The sequence below is a fragment of the Mesoplodon bidens genome, assembly GCF_964165515.1.
Source record: "Mesoplodon bidens genome assembly, chromosome: 6".
Classification (NCBI taxonomy): Eukaryota; Metazoa; Chordata; class Mammalia; order Artiodactyla; family Ziphiidae; genus Mesoplodon; species Mesoplodon bidens.
This window is the reverse complement of record NC_138162.1, coordinates 357744-374268: the sequence shown is the minus strand read 5'-3', so window position 1 is coordinate 374268 and position 16525 is coordinate 357744. Positions and strand designations below refer to the sequence as shown.

The window sequence follows — 16525 nt, the reverse complement described above, 5'->3', positions numbered from 1 at the left end:
TTATGGTAGTAATTCTTATTTTATTATCTGATTTAAAAGTAAATCCTTCATAATACATGTGAGTTTGTTGGTACTCTTGAGAGTGGATTTTGTGCATAGAAAAATTTTAATTTCTAAAAATCATCATTCAGTTTATTAACGTGACAAATCCAAATGTATCATTCCTTTAAAGAAATTTTAGATTCAGTTTGTGACGACATGGATGGATCTTGAAGGAATTATGCTAAGTGAAATGAGTCAGACAGAGATAGACAAATACTGTACTTATATGTGGAATCTAAAAGAAACACAACCCACCAAACTCATAGGAAAGGAGGTCAGATTTGTGGTTCCCGGAGTGGGGATAGAGGGTGGGGGAGGGGGAACTGCAGGAAAATGGTCAGAAGGTACAAACGTACAACTAGAAGATACATGAGCCCTGGGGATGTGACGTGCGGCGTGGTGACCGTGGCTCACACTGGATATGATCTACAAGAAAACTGCGGAGACAGTAGATCCGAAGAGTTCTCATCACAAGGAGGAAATTTTTTTTCTTTTGTTTCATTGTATCTACATGAGATAATGGATGTTAACTAAGCCTATTGCGGTAATAATTTCACAATATATGTAAATCAAACCACCATGCTGTATGCCGTAAACATTTATAGTAACGTATGTCAGTTATTTCTCAGTAAAACTGGAAAAAATATTAACTTTTTAGATTCAGCTTATGAAAAATTATATTTATACATTTTGCAATTTTTAACAATCACTTTCAAGGAGACTCTAAGTAGGGTTTTTATTCCATTTCATAAGCTTAATGTAAAACATTTAATATTTCATTTATAAATTGATTGTAACTGGACTTTCCTAAGTACTTAAGTTCTGTATATCCAGCTAATTAGAGTGTAAATATGGTGATTCATACATTTGCTTAAATGTTCCAATACTTTTTACAAACATATGAAGTTTTCAACTTAAAATCACACATCTAGGGCTTCCCTGGTGGCGCAGTGGTTGAGAGTCCACCTGCCAATGCAGGGGACACGGGTTCGTGCCCCGGTCTGGGAAGATCCCACATGCCGCGGAGCAGCTAGGCCCGTGAGCCATGGCCGCTGAGCCTGTGCGTCCGGAGCCTGTGCTCCGCAACGGGAGAGGCCACAACAGTGAGAGGCCCACGTACCGAAAAAAAAAAAAAATCACGTCTAAATCAAGTTTTCCATTACATTTAAAAATTAGAATCACAGGGCTAATGTGATGCTAAATGCAGCCCTGTTTAGCATGTTAATGTGTTCTGATAAATTCTTTTAATCCTAACACCGTACTATTAACACAGAAGGTTTGATTTTCATAAACATTTCTGTATTTAATTCTGATTCTTCCTAGGAGTTTAATATTGCTGACCCACTAAGGAAACTGTCATCTCAGAACAAATGAAACTGAATTTCCTTCCCTGGTGGCTCCTTGGTGGCCTCCTCGGAGAGCTTTCCCGGGCAGAATGAGGACAGACCCTTCCCTGAACACTGATGTCGTGGCAGGACCTCTCACACACAGGGTCTCAAGCCCCAGTGGCTGTAGTTAGGTTGGGATTTACTTCATGGGGCTGCTTACATCATTTGGGTAAATTTTGTGTTTTTATGGTTCTTAAGACTGTAGACATTCCTGCCTGGGTCTGAAAACCTTTGTATTCTTCATTAAAAAACAAAAAGTTGTTTTCCTGTCCCACAGGCCCGTGACAACAATGCCGTGGCAAAACAAGTTTCTGTATCGCACGTGTCTGCCAATGGCGTGACCTCTCAGGTCGTTTTACTGACATGTCAGGGTTGTGACAACCCTGTGAATGTCATGATGCCTGGGAGACAGGAAGCCATAGGCGGAGGGAGGGATGGCTTTTCTTTCTGTGTGATTTGTGTCCTCCTGGGAGCGGCCATGGAGCTTCTCCAGTGCCCTTCACCGTCCGGATTGTTTCTGTCTTTTGCGGGCAGCATGCCCGTGTGTTGTTTTAAAATGTGTGTTCCCCTCCCTCACACCTCCCTGTAAATGGGCTCTTAGCTTTGGAGATTTCTCTTAGAGAAATAAAATATTAGATAAGTTGAAGTCTTCTGATTACAATCCCTCAACCAAATTCTCTTTTCTTTATCTGTCCTTCTCTTTCACCTTTTGGTGGCGACTATCCTGATTTGTGTTCATTATCCAGTGCATGTGTGTTGGGGGGAGGGCTTCCAACTTGTACTAAATGTGTCCCTATTGATAAATAATATGCAGTCTTGTTTGCATGGTTTTAATTGTTTGAGTGTGTATCTGCATTTAAACATAGATACGTAATTGTTTCACAACTTGCCTTTTTACCCCTTCACATTGCTTTAAGCATTTCCATGTTAATATGTATAGTTTATTTAATTTTACGTGCTCATCATATTTTACTACAGTAATTAATGTTCCATTGTATGCATGGACCACATTAATGTTTTCTGTCTCTGTGCGATGAGCAGTAGGTGATTCCTGTTTTTCACTATTAAAGACACAGTGCCGCAACTAACATGCCTGTGTACATTTCTGCAAACGTTTGTGAGGCAAGTCTAGTCCATATGTTCATTTAAAAATTTTCTAAAAGTGGCCAAATGCTCTCCAGAATGATTCTACAGTTTTCTCTTCCACCCGCAGAGCTGCTGTTCGGCGTCACCAGCTTTAACACTGTTTGCTAAACTGAGGATATGAAATGGTATCTCTTTGTTAGTTTAATTTGAATTTCCCAGTGGTTTTGAACAACTTTTCTCTTTTGTAATTTGCTTATTTTTCTTATAGGTTATTTGTATTTTTCATATGAATGTATAGTTCTTTATGTATTCCGGAAACCAGTTCTGTCAGTTTTTTGCATTACAAGTATTTTCTTTTCACTTTCTCTATAGCTTTTGTAGTATAGTTTAAATTTTATTGTAGTCAGATTTCTCAGTGTATCACTTTATGGTTTGCTATTTTTATGTGTTCTTCAGAAATCCTTCCTTAACTCGTAGTCATAGAACTGTTCTCGTGTCTTTTTGTTTTGTTTTGTTTTTCCAAAGTTTTAAAGTTTGCTTTCTGCACTTAGGCCTACTTTTATTTTCCAACTTTAAAAATTGTGGCAAAATACACAGAACATAAAATTGACCATCTTAATCACTTTTACGGGTGCAGTTCGGCGGTATTAAATACATTCATAGTGTTGGGTGGCTCCCACCTCCGTCATCTCTGCAGCTCTTTTCATCTTTCAGATACGAAACTCTGTCCTCATTAAACAACAACCCCCATCTCTCCCTCCCCTCAGACCTGGAGAACCACTGTTCTGCTTTCTGTCTCTATGATTTTGACTTCTCTAAGTATCTCATAAAAGTGGAATCCTACAATACTTGTCTTTTTTTGTGACTGGCTTATTTCATTTAGCATACTGTCTTCAGGGTTCATCTAAGTTGCATTATGTATTAGAATTTCCTTCCTTTTTAAGGCTGAGTAGTATTCCAGTGTTTGTATATACCGTAATTTGCTTCTCTGTTCATCCACTGATGGACACTTGTGTTCCTTCTATATTTTAGCTGTTGTGAATACTGCTGTTATGATCCTGGGTGTAACAAATAAATCTCTTTGAGACCTTGTTTCATTTCTTTTGGATATATACCCAAGAGTGGAATTACTGGATCATATGGTAATTTTATGTTCAACTTTTTGAGGAATCACTGTACTGTTTTCCACAGCGGCTGCACCATTTTACATTCCCATCAACAATGCACAAGGGTTCTTGTTTCTTAACATCCTTGCCAACACTGTTATTTTCCTTTTTTTTTTAATAATAGTAGTCATCCTAATGGGTGTGATTGGTATCTTATTATAGTTTTGATTTGCATTTCCCTAATAATTAGTGATGTTGAGCACCTTTTCATGTGCTTAATGGCTATTTGTATATCTTTTTTGAAGAAATATCCATTCAAGTCCTTTGCTTATTTTTAAATTGGGTTTTGGTTTTTTTTTAGATTTATTTATTTATTTATTTATTTATTTATTTATGGCTGTGTTGGGTCTTCACTTCTGTGCGAGGGCTTTCTCTAGTTGTGGCAAGTGGGGGCCACTCCTCATCGCGGTGCGTGGGCCTTTCACTATCGCGGCCTCTCTTGTTGCGGAGCACAGTCTCCAGACGCGCAGGCTCAGTAATTGTGGCTCACGGGGCCAGCTGCTCCGTGGCATGTGGGATCTTCCCAGACCAGGGCTCGAACCCGTGTGTCCTGCATTGGCAGGTGGACTCGCAACCACTGCGCCACCAGGGAAGCCCCTAAATTGGGTTTTTTTTGTTGTTGAGTTGTAGGAGTTCTTAATATATTCTGGATATTAATCCCTTATTAGATATATGACTTGTGAACACTTTATCCCATTCTGTAGCTTGTCTTTTCACTCTCTTGATAGTGTCCTTTGATGTACAAAAGTTTTGTAAAATTTTGATGAAGTCCAATTTTTGTATTTTTTCTTTCATTGCTCAGGCTTTTGGTGTCATTTCCAAGAAATCATTGCCAAATTCAATGTCATGAAGATTTTCTCTTGTATTTTCTTTTGAGTATTATAGTTTAAGGTCTTACATTTAGAACTTTGATCCATTTTGAGTTGCTTTTTGTATATTGCATAAGATACTGGTCCAGCTTAATATTTTTGCAAGTGGACATCTAGTTTTTCCAGCACAATTTGCTGAAAAGACTGTCTTTTCCTCTTTCAATGGTCTTGGCATTCTTGTTGAAAATCAATTGACGTGTATGTAAGGATTCGTTTCTAGGCTATTATTCTATCGTTTTGACTATCCAGAGTCCCTTGAGAGTCCGTATGAATTCTAGGATGAGTTTTGCTATTTCTGCAAAAAATGTCTTTGGAATTTTGGTCGGTATTGCATTGAATCTGTAGATTGCTTTGGGTATTGACATCTTAACAATATTGCTTTCCAGTCCATGAACATGGGATGTCTTTCTGTTTGTTTAGTGTTCTTTAATTTCCTTCACCAGTGTTTTGTAGTTTTCAGGGTACAAGTCTTTCACCTCCCTAATTTTATTCTTAAGTATTTTATTCTTTTTGGTGCTATTATAAATGGATTTTTAAAAAATATCCTTTGTTGGTTGTTCATTGTAAGTATATAGAATACAACCTATTTTTTTGTGTTGACTTTATATCCTGAAACTTGGCTGAATTCATTAGTTCTGGTAATTTTTGGTGGATTTTCTACAAATTTAGGATTTTCTACATATAAGATCTGTTGAGATTTTTATTGGAATTTCATTGAATTTGTGGATTAATTTGGGGAAACGGACATCTAAAAATGTTGAATTGTCTCATCTATTAATGTGGTTCATCTCTATTATCTCTTTGCTCATGAATGTTTTATGACTTTTATTATCAAGATATTGCACTTATTTTATTGAGCTTATTCCTAGATACTTTATAGATTTTGTTGCTATTATAAACTATTTTTTGCCAGCTTTATCTAGATGTAATTCACATACTATAAAATTCATACTTTTAAAGTATACAATTCAGTGATTTTTCAGTATAGTCATAGAGTTATACAACCATCACCACTAATTTTAGAATGTTTTCATTACCCCAGGAAGGAGTCCCATACCCATTAGAATAAGAGCTTTTAAAATTTGCATTTTCTAATAGTAAATGAAAACAGTTTATTTTTGTATATGTATTTGGTATTTCATAACCTTGCTGAACTTTCTAATTAGTTCTAATAGTTTTTCTGTACTGTATATGCTTTTGGATTTTCTATGTAGAAATCACATTATCTGTGAATAAGACAGTTTGTTTCCCCCTTTCTAAACTTTTTTTTTTCTTTTTCTTGTCTTTTCGCCTTGGCTAGGGCCTCCATATGATATAAATGGTATATTTGTGTTATCCCTGAATTTAAAGAGAAATGCTCCTAATGGTTTTTAGTAGACACCTATTGTCATTTTAAGGAATTTCCTGTTCCTAATTCTCTTTATCATGAATGATACTGAAATTTTATCAAATAATTTTTCTGAAAATTTTAACATGATTATATGGTTTTCATATTGATTTTTCATGTGGTGGATTACATTAATAGTTATTCTACTATTGAATTATTCTTATGTTCCTATGTCAACTCAGTTGGCCATTATAAACTCTTAACATATGTACCTTTGAATTCGATTTACTCTAATATTTTATTTAAAATGTGTGTTCATAATTGAGATGTGTATAAATTTTTCTTGCCCTTTTCCAGTCTTTAAAAAATTTTTTATTATTTTTTAAATTGAAGTATAGTTGATTTACAATGTTGTGTTAGTTTCAGGTGTACAGCAAAGTGATTCAGTTATACATACATATATATCTATTTTTATCAGAATCTTTTCCCTTATAGGTTATTGCAAAATGTTGAGTATAGTTCCCTGTGCTAAACCGTAGGTCTTTGTTGGCTATCTGTTTTATATATAGTAGTGCATATATGTTAATCCCACACTTCTAATTTATCCTTCCCCCACCTTTCCCCTTTGGTAACCATAGGTTTGTTTTCTATGTCTGGGTCTATTTCTGTCTTGTATATAAGTTCATTTGTATCATTTTTTTAGGTTCCACATATAAGCAATATCATATGATATTTGTATTTTTCTGTCTGGTTTACTTCACTTAGTATGATTATCTCTAGATCCATCCATGTTGCTGCAAATGGAATTATTTCATTCTTTTTTATAGCTGAGTAATATTCCATTGTATAAATATACCACATCTTCTTTATCCACTCATCTGTCCATGGTTGCCTTCATGTCTTGGCTATTGTAAATAATGCTGCTATGAACACTGGGGTGCATGTATCTTTTTGAATTATGGTTCCAGTCTTTTTTTTTTTTTTAACATCTTTATTGGATGGTTCCGGTCTTGATATCATTATACCAGCATCATAAAATGAGTTGTGAGCTTTTCTTGTATTTTTATTCTCTGAAACAGTTTGTATAACAGAGAATTTTCTGTTCTCCGAATGTTTGTAAGAACACACTTGTAAAATTGTCTGGATCTGATATTCTGGCAGAGGAAAACTGAGTCCAAATTAATTCTTGTAAATGGTCCAGTATTCTGGTCCCCTGCCTGCCCATCTGCACAGCCATATCCCCTTGAGTGCAGGCAGATCCTGTGGGTATGATGAGATATCACTCCTGTGGTTAGTTTATGAATCAGCTGACTCTGAGTTAACCAAAAGGGAGATTATTTGGGTGGGACTGACCTCATCAGGTGATCCCTTTAAAGGGACTGGGTTCTTCCTATAGTCAGAGAGTTTAGAAGTGTGAGAGGGACTGTTGAGGGGCCAGGTGGCAAGGATCTGAGAGTGGCCTCCAGTGGCTAAGAGAAGTCCCCGGCTGACGGCAAGGCAAGGGGACTCCATTCCTACTGCAAGGAAGTGAACTATGCAGACACTCTGAAGGGGCTGGAAAGCATCACTTTCCCTAGTTTAGCTTCCAGACGAGGATGCAGCTGGCTGTTCCCTTGATTTCAGCCTTGTGAGACCTGCAGCAGAGAATTTAGCCACGATGTGCCCTGACTTCTGGCCCACAGAACTGTGAGCTAATAAATGGGTGCTATTTCAAGTCGCTGAATTTGTGGTAAGTTTTTGCAGAATAGAAAACTAATACAATTGTTCATGGTTTATTCAGGTTTTCTACTTCTTCTGTCACTTTTGGTAACTTGCTTTTCAAGAGGATATATCCATTTCCTCGAAAGTTTTAGCATCTATTGGCATAAAATTGTTAATAATATTCTCTAGTGATTCTAAAAACCTCTCCTGTCTGTAGTTGTGTTCCCTGTATTTTTTTTTTTTTTTTTCTTTTTGTGGTATGCGGGCCTCTCACTGTTGTGGCCTCTCCCGTTGCGGAGCACGGGCTCCGGACGCGCAGGCCCAGCGGCCATGGCTCACGGGCCCAGCCGCTCCGCGGCATATGGGATCCTCCCAGACCGGGGCACGAACCCGTATCCCCTGCATCGGCAGGCGGACTCTCAACCACTGCGCCACCAGGGAGGCCCTTCCCTGTATTTTTATACATTCCTGTGCATGTGTGTACACAGTATGCACACACAAATGTATAAGTGTACATGTGTGCATGCATGCATATACTATGTGTATTTGTATCTTTTGTATGCATGTGTACCCTCTCTTTTTCTTGATTATTTTTGCCAGAAGCTTGTTCATTTGATTAAACTTTCAAAGATTCAGCTTTCTATTATTTCTCTATTTTCTATTTTCACCATGTCTACTCTTTATTATTTCCATTTTTCTACTTTCTCTAAATTTACCCTGCTATTCTTTTTTAAGATCCTTGAGGCATAGCAATACTTGGTTTATTTATTTTTAATCTTTAAAAAAATAAAATCAGTTAAGTTTATAAATTTCCCCTAAGGCATCACTTTGACTGAACTTCACACATATAATATGTAGTATTTTTGTTGTTGATGAGTTCTAAATATTTGGTAATGTCTTTAATTAATGAGTTATTTAGTTGTGCATTTTGAAGGTTTCTATAATGCAAGTTTTTTAAAATGTGTTTTTATAGTAGTATTCTTATTTAATTGGAGAAGTACGATAATATATGTTACTAAGTTTTTGAAATTTGCTGAGGCTTCTTTTGTGATGTAGGATATTTTCAAAGCTATTCCCATGTACTCCTAAAAATATATATTTTCTATTTGTTAGGAACACATTTTGTTAGAAAAATAAATAGATTATAGATGATAGATAGATGCTAGATAGGTAGGTAGATAAAGGTAATATATGAAAGATGTAGAAGATTAGAACAATAAAATGGATCAAGGGTGCTAATTCTGTTTTAATCTTGTTCAGCCTTACTAAATTTTGGTGTTTAGTCTTTCAGGTTCTGATGAGAGCTTTGTTAGGATCTTCCACTATGTTGGAGGAGTTCTCATTCCTTTTCTTTATCTGTTTTGAATTTATGAGGTTGGGTGCATAAAAATTAATGATGATCATATTCCTTGGTGTAATTTTGCTTTCAATATTATGCATTATATCCTCTTTAGCCTTAGGATTGTTTTTTGCTTTAAATTATATTTTGTCTTTAGTATTATATACCAACTTCCTTTTCTGTAGCATTTACTTAGTATATTCTTTTAAAAAAATCTGTTTATTTTCAACATTTCTTTATTTTTTTTCAGGTATGGCTTTTGTAGGTAGCAACTTTTTGAAAGTTGGACTTTCAGAAGCATTTAATAGGAAATTAAAATTCATTTATATTTCTTATTATTACTTGTGTGTTTGTACTTACACCTAATATCTTATTTTGTTTTTTCTCTTTATATTCTTTCTTTGTTTTGGGGGAGTCTTTTCCTGACTTTTGTAGTGTGACAAAATATTCTATATTACCTGTTCCCTACATACCTTTTTCACCTCTGATGGTTTTGAAATAGACTGTACTTCTATCCATTTACTGGATATCCTTAACATTTTAAACATATATTCATAACTATACATTTGTCTAACACAGAGGACAGAAAATTATAGCCCATCTGTCTGTCAACCTGTGCTTATAAATAAAGTTTTATTAGAACACAGCCTTGTCCATTCATTTACATATTGTCTGCTTTTATGCTACAATGATAGAGTTGAGTGGTTGTGACAGAGATTCTATGACTCACAAAGCCTAAATATTTACTAATGTCCCTTTTCAGAAAATGTTTGCCATCCTCTGGCCTAATACAATGAAGAGTGATTTAGCCTCTATAACATAATTTGATGCAACTACACATGGAACAACCCCTTCTGTAAATATTTTTATTATTGCCTAGGTTGTTAGTTTTGCATGTAGAAAATAATGAAAAATTGGACATCATAATTTAAAAAATCAACGATTAATTAAATTTAACTATTTAAAAAATTTCTGTGCCTACCATTGCTCTTGTATACTGTGCTTTCCCTTTAGGTTCAGTTCCCATGTTTTACTGAAGATCTGGGGTGATGACTTATTTTATCTCTGAAAATATGTTTATTTTGCCCTCACTCTTCATTGACAGTTTAGCTGGATATAAAGTTCTAAGATGTCAATTATTTTCCTGCTGCTTTTTGGCGGTATTACTTAATTGTCTTCTAGCATATTTTTTTTTTTGCTGAGGTGAAGTTTTCTCTCCTTTTAATTATCCTTTTTTTCCCCTAGATATTTCACCTTTTCTTTTTGGTAGCCTTTAATACTTTCTTTTTATGCTTGATATTCTGTAGTTCCTCACACCATTTCTAGTTGTATGTATTTTATTTATGTGATTGATACCTTGTAATGCACTTTAAATTTGAGAAAGCAAGTCTTTAATTCTGGAAATTTCTCATCTGTTATCTTTTCAAATGTTGCTTCTTCACCATGTTCCCTCTATTCTCTTTTTCTGGAACCTACATTTGATGTGTGTTAGATATATGATCTAACCTCCATATCATTTAATTTGTCTTTCATTTATTTCTTTGTCTTTCCAATGTCTGATTCCTTAGTACTATTTCCTAAACCATTAATACACTCCAACTATGTCTTTGGCCTAGAGTATGATTATTATTATTGATATTATTTTAATAATATTTGTTTATTTCCAAAACTTCTAGCTAGTTTTTAGAATATCTACCTGTTTCTGCCTATTTTTGTTTCATAATTTGTTGATTTCATCTGAACAAAATTAATCTTCTAATAGTTGATTTTAGTAGTTGAATATCACTCTTAGTATTGGATTTTCTCACGTGCTATGGAATTTTGGTTTGTATAGATTTTCTTGTTGCCTTCTTTTCTTCTCCCCTGACCATTTTATCTTATTTTTTACCCCAGCTGCATCTCAAATTTTATTCCTTGCTGCTATGTATTTAGAGTAGGGGGACAACAATCCTTTTTCACCAAGCATCCAGGGTGCATTTTAAAGGTAGAGCCAACAGGATTGTTAGTGAATTGGATGTGGAGTGTAAGAGAGAGAGGAGTCAGGTATGAAGTCTTGGTTTTGGCTTATGAAACACTTGACTAGTGCTATTCACAGAGAGGGGGGAATACTGAGGAAGGAGCAAGATTGGGAGAAAGAATAAAAAGTTCTTCAGTCACCATCGTGTAACAACTCTGAACTTAAAAAAAGTACATGTTTTAATATTTACATTAAAGTTTTAAAAAGAATTCTTTAGTTTTATTAATGTTTGTTATGCTTTTTTTTGCTATCCCAGTGGAAATGTTAAAAAAGGCAGTTGGATGGATATATGAGCCCAAAGTTCCAGACTTGAGTTAAAGATATAAATTGGGAGTAATAAGCATACTGTGGTATTCAAAGCTATTGGGCAGATCCTATATGGTGTGAGCCTTGAGGCATCTAATTTTTCAGTCTGGTAGAGGAGGCAAAGCTCGCAAAGAAGACCTAAAAGGGACTCCCAGGATGTTAAGAGGAAGATGAGAGAATTGACCAATGGGCAAGAGAAGAAACCATTTATAGAAGGAGACTTAACCATTGCAATTGGCAAGAAGACTTGACAAAACATTTCAGTGGAATGGTGCGGGTGAGAACATAGTTGGAAAAAGCTAAAGAGAGGTGGAAAGGTAAGGCAGTGGGGAGACCAAGGATTGACACTTTCAATGAGCTTTGGAGCGAAGGGAGCAGAGAAATGTGCTGGGGTTGGAGGCAGATATGGAATTTTCTGTTTTGTTTTAAGATGGGAGACATTGGGGTATGTTCTTATGCTAAGGGAGTCCTCTGAGCCCTCTATTCACTTTCCCCACTGTTTGTTCCCGTGTTCTCCTGTGGTAAAGTGAGGAATAGGCCCTGTGGCATCTGTTCAGAAGTCCCTCAAGTTCCATTCTACTCCCGCTCCTGCTATCACCACCTCTCATGAGGCAGCTTGGAGTGCAGTTGGGGTTGCTTGGGGACATAGTTCAGGCTTGGACTCAATTCAAGGACAGATTCAAGGCCTGGCCAGGGACCAGAGACCAAGTGTCCTCTCGGGGTGACGACTGGAGGGATGGTTATGCTGGTAAAAGCCATTCCTAACATTGCTGGCGAGGACGTCTGAATTCAGTTCCTGGCCTCCCCTGCCTAGTATGCGCCCCCCCCCCCCGCCCCACTTGGACAGCGGGGGACACAGGCACGAAGGTGTTACTGCTCTTGGAAGACAGGACATGGGTGGTGGGAGGGGCGTGCCCTCTTCTCAACTCCATGCGGAAGCCCTTACTTCCCCCTTGTCTTTGTTCCTGCCAGGATCCTCGCCACAGCTGGCACTGACTTTGACCTGAGAACCCTGCGGGCTGTGCGTGTGCTGAGGCCCCTGAAGCTGGTGTCTGGGATTCCAAGTGAGTCTGGCAAAAGCAATCAGGCCCAGCCTACCTGGACACTGACCTCTCTCCCAACCCCTGTCATGGCCAGTTAGGCCCTAACAGTGGGCCCTTTGGTGACTCTGAGCTTGCTGCCATTGACCCCGGGGAACCAGGCACGAAGAAGGGAGGAGCGGCCCTCCTCCGGTCTCTCCCAACTCTGTGAAAACCCAGAGGGTAACTTGCCGTCCCTACGGGGAAGCTTTGATCCTCCTCACACCCTCTGCTGTATTTCCAGCTCTTTGCTTCTTTTTCTGTGGTTAAAGGGCAGGTGAGAGATCGGCCAAGGTGGTGGGGCAGGATGCCTGAGAACATATTCAGAGACTGCAAAGGACCACCTGTCTTGGCTCAGGCTGGGCAGGGCTGTTGGGACCTGTGACCTGGTTAAGACGTGCTCTGGGACTGGGCTGCTCAAGAGGCCACGTGAGGGCAGGGGGTGGCCAGGCTACCTTGAGAGCCGGTGACTGCCTGTGCCCGTGTCCCTCCAAGCCAGTGGAAGTTTGGGTTTCCCTCAGGGCCTGGGTGGCAGGGCCCTGAGGCTGTGTCGCCTGAGCCCACTGCAGGGAAGACTGCTGGTTGGCTCCGTGTTCTGCCCTAAGACCCTGCCAGGCAAAGGCTCAGGCCTGTACCCAGGAGCTGGGGTGAAGCTGGAAGTGGGGATAGTGGGGTTCAGCCTCTTCTACCCAGTTCCTCTGGTCTGGACATACTCATGCCCTGCGGTCAGTGGTAAAACACTCCCTAGGAGTAGGCCCCCTGCTTTACTTTCCCTGAGGGGTGGGTCTGTCAGGAACCCCTGCTCTTAGTTCCCAGGATCCCTTGCTTGTCCCTCCCAGGATCCCCTGCTCTTCCCTCCCAGTATCCCCTGCTTTTAGTTCCCAGGATCCCCTGCTTTTCCCTCCCAGGATCCCCAGCACTTAGTTCCCAGGAACTCCTTCTTCTCCCTCCCAGGATCCCCTGTTCTTCCCTCCCAGCATCCCCTGCTTAGTTCCCAGGATCTCTTGCTTTTCTCTCCCAGAATCCCTTGCTTTTCTCTGTCAGGATCCCCTGCTCTTCCCTCCCAGCATCCCCTGCTCTTAGTTCCCAGGATCCCCTGCTTTTCCCTCCCATGATCCCCTGCTCTCAGCTCGGAGGATTCCCTCATCTTTCCTCTCAGGACTCTCTGCTCTTGCTCCACCCTGAGCCCTCCATAGACTCAGAGATCTCACCAGAACTTCATACTGACACCCCCACACGCTGCTCCTCCCTGGAACTGGGACAGTGCTCAGTCCACTGCCCCCTGCCCCGAGACCCTGTGCTTTGTCCCCCTCCCCGAGGACTCTCAGCCCCGCCCGCCCAGGCTCTTGCTGTTCTGTCCACGCCCCCAGCCCACTGCCCACTCTGCCCACTGTGCTCTCTGACCTGCCCGCTTTGCCTGCTCTGGCCCCAGGTCTGCAGGTGGTGCTCAAGTCCATCATGAAGGCCATGGTTCCGCTGCTACAGATTGGGCTGCTTCTCTTCTTCGCCATCCTCATGTTTGCCATCATTGGCCTCGAGTTCTACATGGGCAAATTCCACAAGGCCTGTTTCCCCAACAGTACAGGTGAGGCCTAGCAGCGTTCCTCAGACCCAGATGAGGACCACAGACTCATTCATCCTGGAGAGATACAGTGTTGGGGCGGGGGGTTGCCCTCTAGATGCCAGACAAAGGAGGTGGACCCAGACAAGATAAACAGATAAAATAATTACAGATTATAGTAACTTCTAGGAGGGCAACAAGAAAGGTATTTGCAATAGAGTAATTTGGGGGTCTGCTTCACAGAGAGTGGCCTGGGGAGGCCTCTCTGCCAAGGTGACAACTGGACAGCGATCTGAGTGCCGTGAGAGGGGGCCTGTGTGGTTACCTGCCAGAAGCTCCAGTTACGAGGAACAGTAAGAGTGAAAGGCTGGAGTGAGAAGCAGTGGGTGCAGAGGGGGTCCTGTGGGTTCAGGCCGTGCTAGGACTCTGAGTCCAGGAGAGATGGTGGCTGGGGCCAGGCTGTTTGGCCTGTGGGTTCAGGCCGTGCTAAGACTCTGAGTCCAGGAGAGATGGTGGCTGGGGCCAGGCTGTTTGGCCTGTGGGTTCAGGCCGTGCTAGGACTCTGAGTCCAGGAGAGATGGTGGCTGGGGCCAGGCTGTTTGGCAGTCAGAACGGGTGAGGTTCTGGGTCTATTTTGCATTGAGGCCTGCTGAGCCAACTGGGTTTTCTGGGCAATTGTACGTGGAGTAAGAGAAAGGGAAGAGTTAAGGATGACACTAAGGTTTGTGTCTTTTTTTTTTTTTTTTTTTTGGCCGCGTTCGGTCTTTGTTGCTGCATGCGGGCTTTCTCTAGTTGCAGCGAGCAGGGGCTACTCTTCGTTGTGGTGCGCGGGCTTCTCATTGAAGTGGCTTCTCTTGTTGTGGAGCACGGGCTCTAGGCGTGCGGGCTTCATTAGTTTGCAGCATGCAGGCTCCGTAGTTGTGGCTCACAGGCTCTAGAGCGCAGGCTCAGTAGCTGTGGCGCACGGGCTTAGTTGCTCCACGGCATGTGGGATCTTTCCGGACCAGGGCTCGAACCCATGTCCCCTGAATTGGCAGACAGATTCTTCACCACTGCGCCACCAGGGGAGTCCAAGCTTTGTGTCTTGAGCTACAAACGCGGTAAAGGAGGAAACCTGTATGATCATCTCAGTAAATGCAGAAAAAGTTTTTATTAAAGTTTAAATGATTCATAATTAAAAAAACCTCTTATCAAAGTGGAAATAAAGGGGAATTTTCTTAAACTCCCTAAAATTCCCTGCAAACATCATACTTTGTCATAAGTTTTGTGAGCTTTCCCTTTAAGGTCAAGAACAAGATAAAGACACACATGGTCACTTCTGGTCCACGTAGCCTTGGTGGTCGTGGCCAGTAACGTGAGGCAAGAAAAAGAACTCTATCAAGAATGTGAAAGGAGGAAATAAAACTGTCATTATTTACAGAGAATATGATTATTTACAAATAGACAAACAGTGACTTCCTAGTCTTCTTTATGAGCGTTTGTTAAGATACTTGGAGGGAAAGGAATAAATGTGTGTGATCATCAGTTTTGCCTTCTAAGCCTGGGAGCATTTGCTTTCCATCCTGGCAATTCCTCAAAATTTCTCCCATGTTGATAGGAGCGATTTTCCATGTGTTGTTATACATTTGTTTTTTTAAATAGTTTTTTCTATCCTTTCGTTAGGATTTTGGGAGTGGAGGGGATTAACATGTGCTGCTTGCCCCCTTATTCCAGAGATAAGCCCTGGTTTTCTGCAATTTCTTTAACATGTCTCTGTGTGGTCCCTGGCTGCCGGCTAGACTGCAGGCCAGCAGGAGCATGTCCCCTTTGTTGGGGCCAGTGCCGTGAGGACTGGGCCCTGAAGCCCGGCCATGCTCTGGGCCCATGTTGGGTCGACCCGCCTGATGAGCACCAGGACTGCAGTGCTGAGTCCTGCTTGGTTCTGGCTCCAGTGTGACAGACAGATCTGCACGTCGGGGGAGTTTGGGCGGAGGTTTGGCTGTGAGGGAGAATCAGGGTGTTGGTGGTAGGAAGAGTCGGAGGTTAGGAGTCTGTTGTTTTTGATTTTAAGATGAGTGAGTCCTCAGCATGTTTACATAGTGACGGGCAGGTTCTAGTGGTGAAGGAGAGGTCGACCAGCAGCTCCTGAGAGGGGGGGGTCTGGGGGGGGGGCGGGGGCAGACCGGAGGCACGGGGACACAGCCGGCGCAGGTGCAGGAGCGGCAGGGAGCAGAGTTTCCCTCGGTGCCTGATTCCTGCCCCACTGTGATGAGGTCTCTGGGGCCCACAGTCCCTGCAGGGGTTGGAGAACTTGGCGTCTCTGAGCTCAGCCTTGCTCCCTTCTCCTCCTCGCAGACGCAGAGCCGGTGGGTGACTTCCCCTGTGGCAAGGAGGCCCCAGCCCGGCTGTGCGAGGGTGACACCGAGTGCCGGGAGTACTGGCCGGGACCCAACTTCGGCATCACCAACTTCGACAACATCCTGTTCGCCGTCCTGACGGTGTTCCAGTGCATCACTATGGAGGGCTGGACCGACATCCTCTACAGCGTGAGTTCTGTCTTGGCCCTAGAGCTGCTGGGGCCCCGCTGATGCGGAGCCTCTGTTCAGCCCCAGGCTCCCTCCTCGCCCCACAGGATGGAACACAGTCTCCTTCAGGCAGCTCCGCC

General features: G+C 41.3%; 1 protein-coding gene across 1 annotated transcript in view; it reads left to right on the top strand.

The window, feature by feature from the left end:
• Window positions 1-16525, top strand: part of CACNA1B (calcium voltage-gated channel subunit alpha1 B) — a 197155-nt gene that overhangs the window by 35852 nt on the left and 144778 nt on the right. The window contains exons 4-6 of the mRNA XM_081237354.1: window positions 12214-12305; window positions 13753-13905; window positions 16216-16406. Coding sequence (XP_081093480.1) covers window positions 12214-12305; window positions 13753-13905; window positions 16216-16406 — 436 coding nt within the window. The remainder of the gene's footprint in view (window positions 1-12213; window positions 12306-13752; window positions 13906-16215; window positions 16407-16525) is intronic.